Here is a 14,468-nt window from a genome sequence, read left to right on the forward strand (position 1 = left end):
TTGCAGTACTGACATTTAGGAAAGCTCTACTTCAGTAAAATGTATATATATATATATATATGAAGCAGCACAGATGTGAGGCACAGTTAAAGTCTGGCTTTTCTGTGAGGTTTTGGGGCTTCTCCACCATTGATATTGCTCTAGCATTGCATCATGCTGCAGGACACCAAATGAACATTGGTATCACCCAGTCAGTCAGACGAGGTTATACAAGTTTTTGCAGCATGTCTAAAGCTTTTTGGATACTGTTGTAATCTTGTCCATCTGAGCGACCCAGTTTTTAATTACAACAAGTCCAGTGTTAAGTGTGTTTAGAGTGGCTGTGGTGCTGTATGTTCTGGGCAAAAGTCTCTATAAGCTGTTTTCAGAATGAAAACTAGTTCAAGCAATAAACATCCCTATGTTTTATGTTTTATATATGTATGCATGTGTGTCATACCTTCGCCGCACACTTCCCCGGTTTGCTGCCAGTGGTCACTATCTCCCGAATTCTAAACAGCCTTCCAGACATTCCATTCCTCACTACCATGTGCAAATCTTCCAGCATTCCCAGTCTCTCATTGGTCCAGCTCTTCATCCACTAACATCTGCCCTCCTCTGATCCACTTATATATAAACCCCTTTGTTTCCCACACCTATTGCGAAGTCTTGTTTGCGCTTAGCAGCATTTCTTAGCATTCTCCATTGTTATAGATCTCCTGTGCTTCTGACCCTTTCTTGTTTCTTGTACATTTGTCTTTAGTAATTCCCTCTGACACTCTGGTAGTCTGATCATTAGACCTCCTGATCTTGACCTCGACCTGGGGTTCACTGGTTTAAAGAACACAAACCTGTTCCTGTCCTGTCTCCTGTGCTCCACACTTGGATCCTGTACACCCTTGCCAAACCCTGCTACATAGTCCTGACAGTGTGTTTGCATGAGTGTCTGACTTTCAGCTGTGTTGCAGCATGCTTACTCATGGAGATCTAGAAAGTGCCCGCAGTATAGTTAATTACCAAACCCATGTTACAGTGTTTCCATAGATGTGTTCTAATCATGGCAATATGCAGGGTATCTGTAAGACACAAAACGTGCAAGATGCATATCAATCCTGATGGTAATTTTACATTAATGTAATGTGTGCAATCCTATCACCATGAAGTGTGTAACTGTCTACAACTGTCTACAACTTGGATTTGTAACCAAAAAGAATATTGACATATCTATCAGTTTTACAATGTTTTTGGTTCTGTTAATGTTGTGATGGTTCTTCCTCATTTTATTTCTGAATGTGGTCTTCATTCTTCTTTCTAATAATTAATTTAAATGTACATTACATAAAGATGATTATTACCATTATTATTGCTCTCATTTTGTATTGCTGCTGTCATGGTTGATGTTACAACCCCTTGTGCCACCCACTATTTCTCATGAAGTGACCCTAAAGGTTAAGAGCTGGTTTGTTTAATAAGCAGTTTTTTTTCCATGGTCTCACATCCTCTTTTGATTTTCACTATAAATAACCCTGCAGTTATCTGTAGAGAAATGTTTACTATTAGTATCAGTGTAAAGTTTTACATGTTTACCACTCTGCCTATAATAATAATAATAATAATAATTAATATAATTATAGAAATAATACATTACTACTACTACAACAGCAACAATGGACATTGATGTGGGGCCGGTTTTAGTATACTTTTGTATAATTTAATTGTAAATTAACACAAGCTTATCTGAGTTAAGGTAATATATACTTAAGCAGAGGAAGGGAAAAATAAAGACCTGAAAAGTACTATAGGGAAATATTTATTTGACAGGAAAAGTCACCATAAAATCCCTCAAGGAGATATGAATTCAAAACTTCACACGCATGCTATGAGGAATTGAAGGTCGACTTTCAAATTTGCTGCCAGGTTAAAAAGTTAATTCTGAGTTCCTGGCAGGTCACATGAGAGAAAATTGATCAGATAGCATTATTTTAAAAAATAATGTATTTTTAATTTTAATGGATTGATGTTGTGTCAAGCAAGGATATAAACTGTGATAACTGCAGAGGTCTCACAGAGGTTATATTAAGTATCCAATAGATTTCTTTTTCTTTTCTTTTTTGATACTGTATACTCTTGGGTTAAATCAACTTTATTTGTATTTTTTATTTTTTGTAGCTTGCATGTTTATGTTAGCTTGTTTAATTCCCAGTCGCCAAATAAAGAGAGATCTAAGTGCACACGCAGGTTTGACTAGGACAGAAAGACACTGACTCCATATAAGGATCATTCACTATTTGTTTGTATCATTCTCTGTCTTGGGTATTCCTTCATTACAGCACGCTCTGTAAACAAATGCATAGTGTGGTGCAATACAGTAAGGCCACACTGCACAATGTGTGCATTAGACTAAATGGAATTCCAAAATATTTTTTCCCACCAGCCTTTTTATATATATATATATATATATATATATATATATATATATTTTTTTTTTTTAATCTCGTTGGGATGTGATTACTGACGGGGGTGTGAAATTATATATATCTTTTTTCTCACATTTCCATGACAGAACTTGGGTTGCATGTTTGTTCCCTTCCCCCTTCTTTGAGTTTAAGGATGTTGTAGTTGAGCTCAACATGACGTTTAAGAGAAAAGACTGCTGTGTTTAATCCTTCAGTTTTGCCCAATTTACATAGTTTAATCCAATGGGACACAACTCCTTATGTTTCTCATGATTTAACTAGGTATTACACTTAAGCTTTCAAATCAGTTAGATCATATTGAATACTGTAGGGGATAGATAACTTGCACTTTCACAGTTCAAATGGTGCAGGGATGTTTTGAGGTGTGACATAAACAGAAAAAAATCATATTTAAAGCATGCTTTTAAAAAAAGAATGTGGGACAATTACAGCATAATATGAAACCCAGTCCTCTGCTTGAAGAATATTGGTATGTTTAAAAAGCATGTTGCAGAATAAATGTGAAGCTGATGAGCATTGCAGTACAGCTTCATATGTGCACTCAGACAAGAGGATATGGCCAAGAAACAATTTGTGTGGAAAATCTACCCTGAAATCAATCATCACTAGTGCTTTTGGATCCCACGCTCCCTAAAACAAGGAGTTTAGAAAGACTGAGCACTTAATTTGACTTCAGCTGTGGATCGAGCTTCCACATAAAGAATGAGATTTCCCTTCACTATAAATGTATTTATTTATATATATAAGGAAACAACTCTAACCGAAAACTGCATTAAAGTGCTAATGGGACTCTATGGAAAAAGGTAGGGGCAGCATTCCTTTAAGATGGCCAACATACTACTTCCACAAAACAAGGGAAGGTAATGACGGAGCAAGGGAGCAGTTTTAGATGAAGCCTTGGAGACTGCAAGAGGGGTCGCAGCCTGGCTCTGGAATTGGAGTGTAAGGGCTGTACAATCTAGCAGATGCCACAGCAGATGTACTATGCCTCAGTTTGGGTTTAGATAGAAGCAAAACTAAAAAGTCTGGAAAAAACTAAAATGGTGGCCCCCAAACACACTGCAGTAACCTCGAGGCACAGCATGGACTCCATAGAAGGACATGGTTCTGATTAACAACAGCACTTAAATGGTGTTTGTGTGTGTCAGTCGGTGTCCGGACAACTGAGTGGAGTTCCTATTTTTTTAATATATTTTTTTTTACCAGTTTTGCTCGACTGCTCTTTCTTAGGTTCTTTTTTCCAATAGAACGCTGCAGTCTGTTCAGTAAAGAAGACCACAAACACATAATTTCCAGGATTTCGCGCTCATGGTGTGCTTGTTATGGCCTCTGCTCCCTCTGTAAACTCACATCTTCCTGAAAACTTCTACAATTTTGTTTCCAGGCAAACCCCACCAAGTCTAAATGCTGTTGTTGAATGTCTCCCTGACTAATGTCTCCCTGGTGAATTAAGGTGCTATGTTCTTGTGAGGCAGTTTTGTTCCTGGATATATAGATTCAAATCCTACTGTAGCACCATTCTGTGTGACTACTGAAGCAACAGTAGGAAGGTTGACGTGTTATGACGGTGGTATGTCACTAGAAAGATGTTGGAAGTGGTACTGATTGTTCTGGATTGGGCAAAAGATAATCAGCCCCATCTGTCCATTTGAAGACGGCTAGATCGATAATGTATTTATTGCCACACAAAGTAAACATGTTTTCTTTTCTTCTCTTTCCTTGGTAACTCGCAGTCTCTCTCTCTTTTTTTTTAAAGCTACATTGCCCCAAATCCAATTGTTTCCCATTAACTGTCAGTGTAGCCTTGTTGATATGCAACATCTGTTCACTCTTTTCTCAAGAATTTCTCTGTGATATAAATGTCTTTTCTGCCCAGTGTTTATTTTTTCAAGTATCATTGTCACAGAAAAATCTGCATTGCCAAAATAGTCTTTCATTGCACATTACATATCTTTAGCTGCATTAGGTATGTTATCTTTCAAGTTGGAAGCACTGCTCAAGGGGGAGGGGTTTCTGTGCACTTCGGTAGGAACCCGATCGAAAACGTCACTCTATCAAAGCTGCCATTGGTCCCTGTGCACGTCACTCAGAACAGGTCCCTTCCCACTTCCTGTTCATCCTCTTTTGCCATTTTGCTGTACCCGAGAATGTGAGCGGTGTGTTGCATTAGACCTTAAAAACTGTGTAGTATTTTGGCTGGCTGGCTTCACTAAGTTATAGTTATATTTATAGCTAATTTCGATCATATCCGTCCACACACCAGAGCTCCAGCTGCGCTTTCAGTTTAAGTTTCGATTCACAAATAGAGTATTTAAAAATAATAAACGTGTAATATAGTGCCATATATTATACGATTGCTTGCTGTGTTGGTTTTTTGTCCACAGCAGGAGTGCTAGCCTGGCTTATGCCTCGGTCTCTTCGAAAGAGATCTTGCCCGTGAGAGGTGCTCTACTGCCGGTTTGCGCCCTGCACTACAGCCCACAGCTGGGCTGCTACTGGGGAGTCCCTCCGGGTTCGGAATGACGCCTCCACACGCTTGTGATACAACAACTGTGGAGCCAGTTCGGCAGAGCGGAAGTGGATCTCTTTGCTTCAGCAGAGTCCACCAACTGCACACTATGGTTCTCTGTCCAAGACCGCTCAGGAACCCTAGGGATCGACGTGCTAGCCCAAGCATGACCGTGCTGTCTCCTTTACACATTCCCACTGTTCCCCCTTCTCCTGGTAGTCCTGGAGAAGGTCAGGAGAGAATGAGTGACAGTTCTGCTGATAGCCCCACGGTGGCCTCACAGATTCTGGTTTGCAGACTTGATCGCCCTACTCAACGGAGAGCCTTGGCAACTCCCAGTGAGAGCGGACTTGTTGTCCCAGGTGCAGGGGACACTTTGGCACCCCAATCCGGGCCTCCTCCAGCTTTGGGCCTGGCCCCTGAGCAGGAGCATTTGATTGCCTGGGGTCTGTTAGATGAGGTAGTAGCCACTATTCAGTTGGCAAGAGCTCCCTCTACGAGGTCACAGTATTGCTAGCCAAGATGGCAGTCAAGACCCAATTAATTGCCCCATTGGGGTCATATTACAATTTTTACAAGAGCTATTGGACCAGAGTATGTCGCCATCCACGCTCAAAGTGTATCTGGCAGCCATCTCCACATGTCATCTCTGGATTGATGGTGAGACCCCTGGGTCTCATTTCCTGGCTGCTCAGTTTCTGAAGAGAGCTCGACGACTATGGCCTCCTCACACCCCTTCACTGCCTGCATGGCTCCTTGATGTAATGCTGGATGCACTTTCCCCATTTGAGCCACTGAACTGAAGCTAGTGTCACTTGAGACTGCATTTTTGCTGGCAATCACCTCTGGAAAATGTGTGAGTGAGTTACACGCCCTGTCCATACACCCATCGTGTGTCTGTTTGGGGATGGCTCCAAGGTCACGCTACGGCCTAACCCTGCGTTCCTCCCGAAAGTGCTGTCTCCATTTTATGTCAACAGGCCTATTGAGTTCCTCCCTCCTCCCTTCATTTCAGAGCAAGAGAGTTGGTTTCACCTGCTCTGCCCTGTGCGGGCCCTCAGGTGCTATTTGGAACGCACTAAGGACGATAAGTGCTCGGACCAACTATTTGTGTCTTATGGAGTGTGGACACGGGGCCAAGCACTTTCAAAGCATTGGATTGTGGACACTCTTACCATGGCCTACGAGTCCACTGGGACCCTGTTGCCTGTGGCCCCGCTCCTGCAGGATTAGGGGTTCACTGCCACATTAATATGAGGAGGGCGAACAAGTTGCTTGATTGCCCGAGCCATATATTGTGCAAGTAGATATATGCCCTCGCTCCTAGATGCACTAGTAGAGCAGACAGCCTTGCTATTGTAAGCAGAGTGCGTAAGAGTTAACCTCTGTAGTCCCGCTTTGTATATGCTGATTGCAGACAGTTCCTGGTAGAGTGTTACTGCGGTCCTTGCTCCTGGGCAGCCCAGGTGTGGCCCCAAGTGGCCTCTGTGGCTCCTGTCTGGAGTTGTGTTGCCAATGCCCCCTAGTGGTCACCTCGGGGGAGGCTCCCTTATCAGCTCATTGCCTCTTCCCTTGCGACGGATTTGTTATACAGTAACCCCTCCCCCTTGGGCAGTGCTTCCGATTTGAAAGATAACAATAGGTTCGAATGCAACCCCGGTTATCTGAAAAAGGAAGCACTGCCCAAGGGTTGCAAGGTCGTGCAGGAGTCCTAGCTCCCAGCAAAAGAGGACGAACCTGCGCTGACATCACGTTTTATAGAACAGGAAGTGGAAGGGACCTGTTCTGAGTTCTGTGCGCAGGGGCCAATGACAGCTTTGCTACATTTTCGATCAGGTTCCTACGGAAGTGCACAGAAACCCCTGCTTCCTTTTTCAGATAACCTATCTTTGTCAATTTATGAGTAAGGTGTATCACAGGGTTGGAAAATGGGTTGGCTATGACGGATACTTTTTGTATGTGTGTGTGTATCATGAGTGCTAGGTGTACATTAGCCAAAGAGAGTTCAGTCCCTTTGTGCTCGTCATTAAAATCAATGGACAGTTAAATATTTGTCATGTGGAGCAAAGCCATTAAAAACTGAATGAAGACCCACAAAGCTGTTTTTTCTTCTGTTTGTAATTCATATATCACACAATTGCTGAATTTACAAATTCATACTATACCTATACCTTAGATGTAGCATCAGGAAATGTTTCTAAAATTACACATGTAATATTGTGCATCTGTCTTTCCCTCTGTATGTCTTTGTGTCTATCCTGCTAAATATCAATTGATCTACCTATTGTTCTGTTCCTCTGCCTGTTTATCCATGTATTTGTTCTGGCTATGCCAGGCTGTCAGGAAGGGAACTTAGATGTTTTGGTTATTCTATAATTAATTTTGAGGGGTGTGTGTGTGTGTGTGTGGTTGGGAGTATCCAGGGATCATCATGTGTTACCATGTCACATTGTTCCTGCTTCACTGAGACGCTACACTCTCCAGTTCTGAGAAATATAAATACTTTTTTTATTACATGGAATCATTAATGGTAGGTGGAATGTGGGCCAATCAGTAAGTACTGCATCAAGTTAAATTTGATTTCTGCGAGAGTGACCTAATTGGGCTCTGAACCACAGAGATGAAAAATGGTGTACACCATGCTTTTACTGACTGCATATCCATTTACTGTAAATAACAGTCTATGTATTTTTTTCTCCTAATAAAATAGCTTAGAAATCTGCAGTGGCAAATGTACTGTAGAAGTTGCTATAGCATTGTGAATTTCCAGACAGTAATAGATAGATAGATAGATTTACATTTTGTAATTTTAAAATCCCCTGGCAACCAATGACATTTCACATTCTGTAGGATCACAGCTGAATATGCATAAATGAAAATACAAACACAAAATACTCTTAAAACTACATTCAAATGAATGTATCAAATTTTAATATATATATATAAAACACATATTTACTCAAAATATTCTGAGTTCCAACATAACTGCCCGTTCTTAGCATACCTCCTCCTGTACTACCCAAACCCTCTCAAACATCCAGTTGATGCATTGGTTTGCATGTATGAAAATGCCAGTCTAATTTGGCAGGAAACCAACAAGGTATATAGATAGATAGATAGATATGTAAATGAAATCTTGAAACATAATGTTGTGTATGAATAACTTTCCTTCTGAAAAACAAGCAAAAAAGTATAGATAGTAGTACTATTGCATTTTCTAAACAAAACAGAAAGTAAAAAAATTACATTTTGAATTCACCCTGATTGATATCTAACTCCTTTGTGTTTAAAACCATGTACGAAAAGAACCCAGTTATTTAAAGGTAGTACATTCTAAAACAGTGGTCTATGTGTGAATATCAGGTTATTGTAAAGCTGTGGTACTTGAAATGTAAATCACTTATTGTCCTTCAGAAATCCTGTAAAATTGTCTTTCATCCTCCACTAGTGATCTTAATGATGTTCATAAAAAAAAACAATGCTTACATACTGAATGGCAGCTGTTGCCTGTCGGCATGATTTTTCATATTGTGAGTTATCTGAGCAGAGACAGGAGTACGACATAAAAACTCGCCAGTCTTTTGTGCAAGGTTTCGGGTCTCTGTCTCTCCCTCAGTCTTTGTCACTGTCTCTCTCTTACTCTCTATCTCGCTCAGTCTCTCTCTCCCTCTGTCTGTATTTCTCTCTTCCCCTCTCTCCCTCCTTGGCTATTGCTCTCTCTCTCTCTTTTCCTCACTCACTCAATCTCTCACTTTCTCAGAATCTCAGAATTTGGTTTATGACCACTCCACACACAGGTGTTCCTCATTTCTCTCCTTCTCTTTTCCTCCTTCTCTCTCTTTGCATTTCTCTCTGTAACAGTCCTCGGGCACCAGTGTGACAGTGGACATTGCAGTGATGGGAGAGGCTCATGGACTCATTACAGACCTCCTGGCCGACGCCTCTCTGCCCGCCAACACCTGCACCTCCCTCAGAGCGGTCAGCAACCTCCTCAGCACCCAGCTCACCTTCCAGCCTGTTCACCGGCCACGTGTCAATCCGTTGGTTTCCTTCAGTGAGGCCTACACCTGCTCTGATTCAGAGGAGGGACCTGAGAAGGGAGAGAAACTGGCCATTCCTAAGGTATCGTACTCATTCGGGAAGGGAGGGTTCAGGGGAAGGGGGATATGATGAGGTTTTTCCAACACCCCTCCTTGCCTCCACTGTCTTGTCACTCCCATCTGGGTGCATGTTTGTTTCTGTGTCTGCCTACCCATCTGTTTATGTATGTATTTGCATATTAACTATATGTGTTTGTGTGTGTGTGTGTGTGTGTGTGTGTGTGTATGTGTGCAAAAATGTCTGTAAGTGTATATGTGCAAGTGTGTGTGAGTCTATGTGCTGTGTATCTCATCCTCCACCAACAGAGGAGAGAAATTTTCAGTTTGTGTTGCTTGTTTTGACATATTTCTTAAGTTTTACCTGCCAAAACAGTTTTCATCTTGCCTGTGAGACTCAAGTACTTAGTTTATCCATATATGTCACAGTAGGCTTGAGGAATGCTATTTTATCTTTTTGTAAAGTTTATCTCAGCAAACATTTGGAAGCTGAGAGATTGCCTCCTGCCTGCTCTATCCCTGCTTGCGTAGTGGAACTTGATGCAGCAATAAATTATGTACATTTTTTGAATGCTTTTTATATTCTACAGTACTTTTTTACGAAATCCAATGCAGAGCAAATTGTAGGTGGCTCTATGTAAAGTGCTTGTGATGCAATTCATACTGATTAAGAATCCCTTCTGGGATTCAGTAATGTGCAAGCTTCATCAGTAATTTAGAGCAACACAGAAAACTCCATGTAATCACGCTCAGATCAGTCTGGTGTGTGAACGTGGTATAATAGGCTGTGTCCACAAATCCTGGCTTTGATGCATGGAGATGGGGAGGTCGTGAGAGGATTAATTAATTGCATTTTATTTACTCATTATTCATATATTTAATTATTTATTACATGCTCAGAGAAATTTGCAAGGTATTTTTTGTCCCTCTTCCCCTTAGGATACACAGAAAGTAAATATGATGCAATCAGCTTCATCTGATAGATAGGGTACTCACATCCTAATTAACTCAGTTTCAGGATTTTAAAGTCTTATATTTCAAGGCTAGAATCTCATCAAATTTTAGCTGGGCCATTCTGCAGACGTATTTTATTTATCTCAGTGTTCGACCGAACTTTGCTCATTATCTGTGGGAACACCTGGTCTATCCTGTCTCTCACCTGCTTCTGATGGAGGTTTTTAAAAACGTTTTGGGGGAATTACGAAAGTTTTTACAGGGGGAATAATTGGCTTGTCTATTATACTTATTTTGTGATAACTAGTTTTGGAATGATAACTTTCAAAATAGTTATCAATAAACATTCCCCTTGCTCTGTTTATTGCTGTATCACTATGTTGATTATGACCAGTAGCATTTACATTTTTCTTACAAGAACATTTCAGTTTCCTGCCAGTGTATATGTAGGACGTTTCATAGACTGGGATGTTCATAGCTCTACCTAAGAAAAATAAAACCCCACCTGATTAATTAATTTGATAGAAACAATTATATTTCCATTCCTTTTTTAAGACAGGACCAAGTTAAAGAACCAAACACTAGTAATGAGATAACACTTATCTGTTTCTTTGGGGGGGTTGGATTCATTTTTTCGCAGGTATTGCTTCCTTTGTGAAGGGGGCTGGACAGATAAATGTGACATAGAAATAGGAACATATGTGGCCTAAATTCATCACCATTGTAAATTAAAAACCTGGTGTGTGCCTTGAATGATTTCTGTTGAGTAAAAGGATAAACATGCAAATCTAAGATCTCTCATCACGTAATGGGTATGTTAATGGCATACTTTCTGTACTTTGTTAATTTGTGATCGGCAGGTGGGTGAAAGTTTGCATTTAATCTGGGCCACAGTCTTGTTATTAATATGAAGAATTTCCTCAATCTTTTAGGTATGGTTACAAGTTAAAGTAATAGCTGTGCTGGTACAGATAATGTCCTTATGAATTCATCTATGACTGGAAGATGGGTTAAAGATTGAATTAATCCTAGGACAATGTGCATGTCTTTAAATGATTAGCTGGTTTACCTTAGCAAAGATCTCACATGGTTGAGGAAGAAAGGAGGCACTTAGAAAGGATGCTTAATCATCTATCAAACATTCTTTTTTTAAATCAGCATCTTTTATTATATTTATTAATTTAGCCTACTTTTGATCATCTTAACTGTCTGTAGAAAAACATCCCATAGTGACTCTGGAATTAGGCTTAGTGAGAAAAGTTTCTACTGTTCTTTCTTCTTTGAACTTCCAGGGAAGCAGCAGTGAGTTGATGGGAGGAGACCGCTGCTTTGGGTTTTTCTACCTTGCATACCCTTATTACATTTTATTATGTCCAAAAAGTAGAAAGCAGAGGTGAGGTTCATGCAGACAGCTTTTCATAGCTGTCGGTACCTGGAGCTGTAGGTGGCTTCCTGCAGCAAAAGCTGTCATTATATGCTGCACTATGCAAGATCTTGATAGAGTCTTAAATATTTATTTAATAAAAATTTTAAGAATGTCTACTTGGCAGTGCAGTTGGGAAAAAATAAATAAAATTATGTGTATATATATATATATATATATATATATATATATATATATATATATACACACCGATCAGCCATAACATTATGACCACTGACAGGTGAAGTGAATAACACTGATAATCTCATTATCATGGCACCTGTCAGTGGGTGGGATATATTAGGCAGCAAGTGAACATTTTGTCCTCAAAGTTGATGTGTTAGAAGCAGGAAAAACGGGCAAGTGTAAGGATCTGAGCAACTTTGACAAGGGTCAAATTGTGATGGCTAGACGACTGGGTCAGAGCATCTCCAAAACTGCAGCTCTTGTGGGGTGTTCCCGGTCTGCAGTGGTCAGTACCTATCAAAAGTGATCCAAGGAAGGAAAAGCAGTGAACCGGCGACAGGGTCATGGGGGCGGCCAATTCTCATTGATGCACGTGGGGAGCGAAGGCTGGCCCATGTGGTCCGATCCAACAGACGAGCTACTGTAGCTCAAATTGCTGAAAAAGTTAATGCTGGTTCTGATAGAAAGGTGTCAGAACACACAGTGCATTGCAGTTTGTTGCGTATGGGGCTGCGTAGCCGCAGGTGTCCGTGCTGACCCCTGTCCACTGCCGAAAGCGCCTACAATGGGCACGTGAGCATCAGAACTGGACCACGGAGCAATGGAAGAAGGTGGCCTGGTCTGATGAATCACAAGTTCAAGGTGTTGACTTGGCCTCCAAAGTCCCCAGATCTCAATCCAATCGAGCATCTGTGGGATGTGCTGGCCAAACAAGTCCAATCCATGGAGGCCCCATCTCGCAACTTACAGGACTTAAAGGATCTGCTGCTAACGTCTTGGTGCCAGATACCACAGCACACCTTCAGAGGTCTAGTGGAGTCCATGCCTCGACTGGTCAGGGCTGTTTTGGTCGCAAAAGGGGGACCTACACAATATTAGGCAGGTGGTCATAATGTTATGGCTGATCAGTGTATATATATTGTGCCCCCTTGTGAGGTTGGACACAATGCCAGGGCTTTTAAAGGCGGGGCTCAGGAAAACAACAGGAAGGCGGATAGTGCAAAGTGATAATTTATTTATTATCTAATCAAAACGACATACACAAACTAAATAAACACCTAGTTTCTCTCGATCCTAAACTAAACATATATGGGTCCCTCTCTAAACAGATATCTAACAGTAAACACAAACACAAAACACATAGCAAACCATTCAGTCCATAATCAAAGTTGTGTTCAAAAGCCAAGTCCAAAGTTTGTTACCGTAATTCCAAAACCGATTCTCTTCTTTGTTAGTCTCCTCTCCCAGGCATTCATTCCTGCCTCTCCACCACCATGAAGCTAATTGCTTCCCATTTATTAAAAGGGCTCTATATAAATATACACTCACCTAAAGGATTATTAGGAACACCATACTAATACTGTGTTTGACCCCCTTTCGCCTTCAGAACTGCCTTAATTCTACGTGGCATTGATTCAACAAGGTGCTGAAAGCATTCTTTAGAAATGTTGGCCCATATTGATAGGATAGCATCTTGCAGTTGATGGAGATTTGTGGGATGCACATCCAGGGCATGAAGCTCCCGTTCCACCACATCCCAAAGATGCTCTATTGGGTTGAGATCTGGTGACTGTGGGGGCCAGTTTAGTACAGTGAACTCATTGTCATGTTCAAGAAACCAATTTGAAATGATTCGACCTTTGTGACATGGTGCATTATCCTGCTGGAAGTAGCCATCAGAGGATGGGTACATGGTGGTCATAAAGGGATGGACATGGTCAGAAACAATGCTCAGGTAAGCCGTGGCATTTAAACGATGCCCAATTGGCACTAAGGGGCCTAAAGTGTGCCAAGAAAACATCCCCCACACCATTACACCACCACCACCAGCCTACACAGTGGTAACAAGGCATGATGGATCCATGTTCTCATTCTGTTTACGCCAAATTCTGACTCTACCATCTGAATGTCTCAACAGAAATCGAGACTCATCAGACCAGGCAACATTTTTCCAGTCTTCAACTGTCCAATTTTGGTGAGCTTGTGCAAATTGTAGCCTCTTTTTCCTATTTGTAGTGGAGATGAGTGGTACCCGGTGGGGTCTTCTGCTGTTGTAGCCCATCCGCCTCAAGGTTGTACGTGTTGTGGCTTCACAAATGCTTTGCTGCATACCTCGGTTGTAACGAGTGGTTATTTCAGTCAAAGTTGATCTTCTATCAACTTGAATCAGTCGGCCCATTCTCCTCTGACCTCTAGCATCGACAAGGCATTTTCGCCCACAGGACTGCCGCATACTGGATGTTTTTCCCTTTTCACACCATTCTTTGTAAACCCTAGAAATGGTTGTGCGTGAAAATCCCAGTAACTGAGCAGATTGTGAAATATCAGACCGGCCCGTCTGGCACCAACAACCATGCCACGCTCAAAATTGCTTAAATTACCTTTCTTTCCCATTCAGACATTCAGTTTGGAGTTCAGGAGATTGTCTTGACCAGGACCACACCCCTAAATGCATTGAAGCAACTGCCATGTGATTGGTTGATTAGATAATTGCATTAATGAGAAATTGAACAGGTGTTCCTAATAATCCTTTAGGTGAGTGTATATACAGTTAGGTTCATAGATATTTGGACCGTGATACAATTTTCATCCTTTTGGCTCTGTATGCCACCACAATGGATTTGAAAGGAAATAAGATGTGCTTTAAGTGTAGACTTTCATCTTTAATTTGAGGGTAGCTACATCCAAACTGGGTGAACGATGTAGGAATTACACCCATTTTTATGTGTGCCCCCCCCAATTTTAGGGGCTCAAAAGTATTTGGACAAACTAACATAACCATTAATTAAATTATGAGTTTCAATACTTGGCTGCTAATCCTTTGCAGTCAATGACTGCCTGAA

General features: G+C 41.1%; 1 protein-coding gene across 1 annotated transcript in view; it reads left to right on the top strand.

The window, feature by feature from the left end:
- Positions 1-14,468, top strand: part of pde3a (phosphodiesterase 3A, cGMP-inhibited) — a 183,785-nt gene that overhangs the window by 106,701 nt on the left and 62,616 nt on the right. The window contains exon 3 of the mRNA XM_066705599.1: positions 8,827-9,087. Within this exon, the coding sequence (XP_066561696.1) occupies positions 8,827-9,087 (261 nt within the window). The remainder of the gene's footprint in view (positions 1-8,826; positions 9,088-14,468) is intronic.

Source organism: Amia ocellicauda, chromosome 5 (assembly GCF_036373705.1).
Source record: "Amia ocellicauda isolate fAmiCal2 chromosome 5, fAmiCal2.hap1, whole genome shotgun sequence".
Classification (NCBI taxonomy): domain Eukaryota; kingdom Metazoa; phylum Chordata; class Actinopteri; order Amiiformes; family Amiidae; genus Amia; species Amia ocellicauda.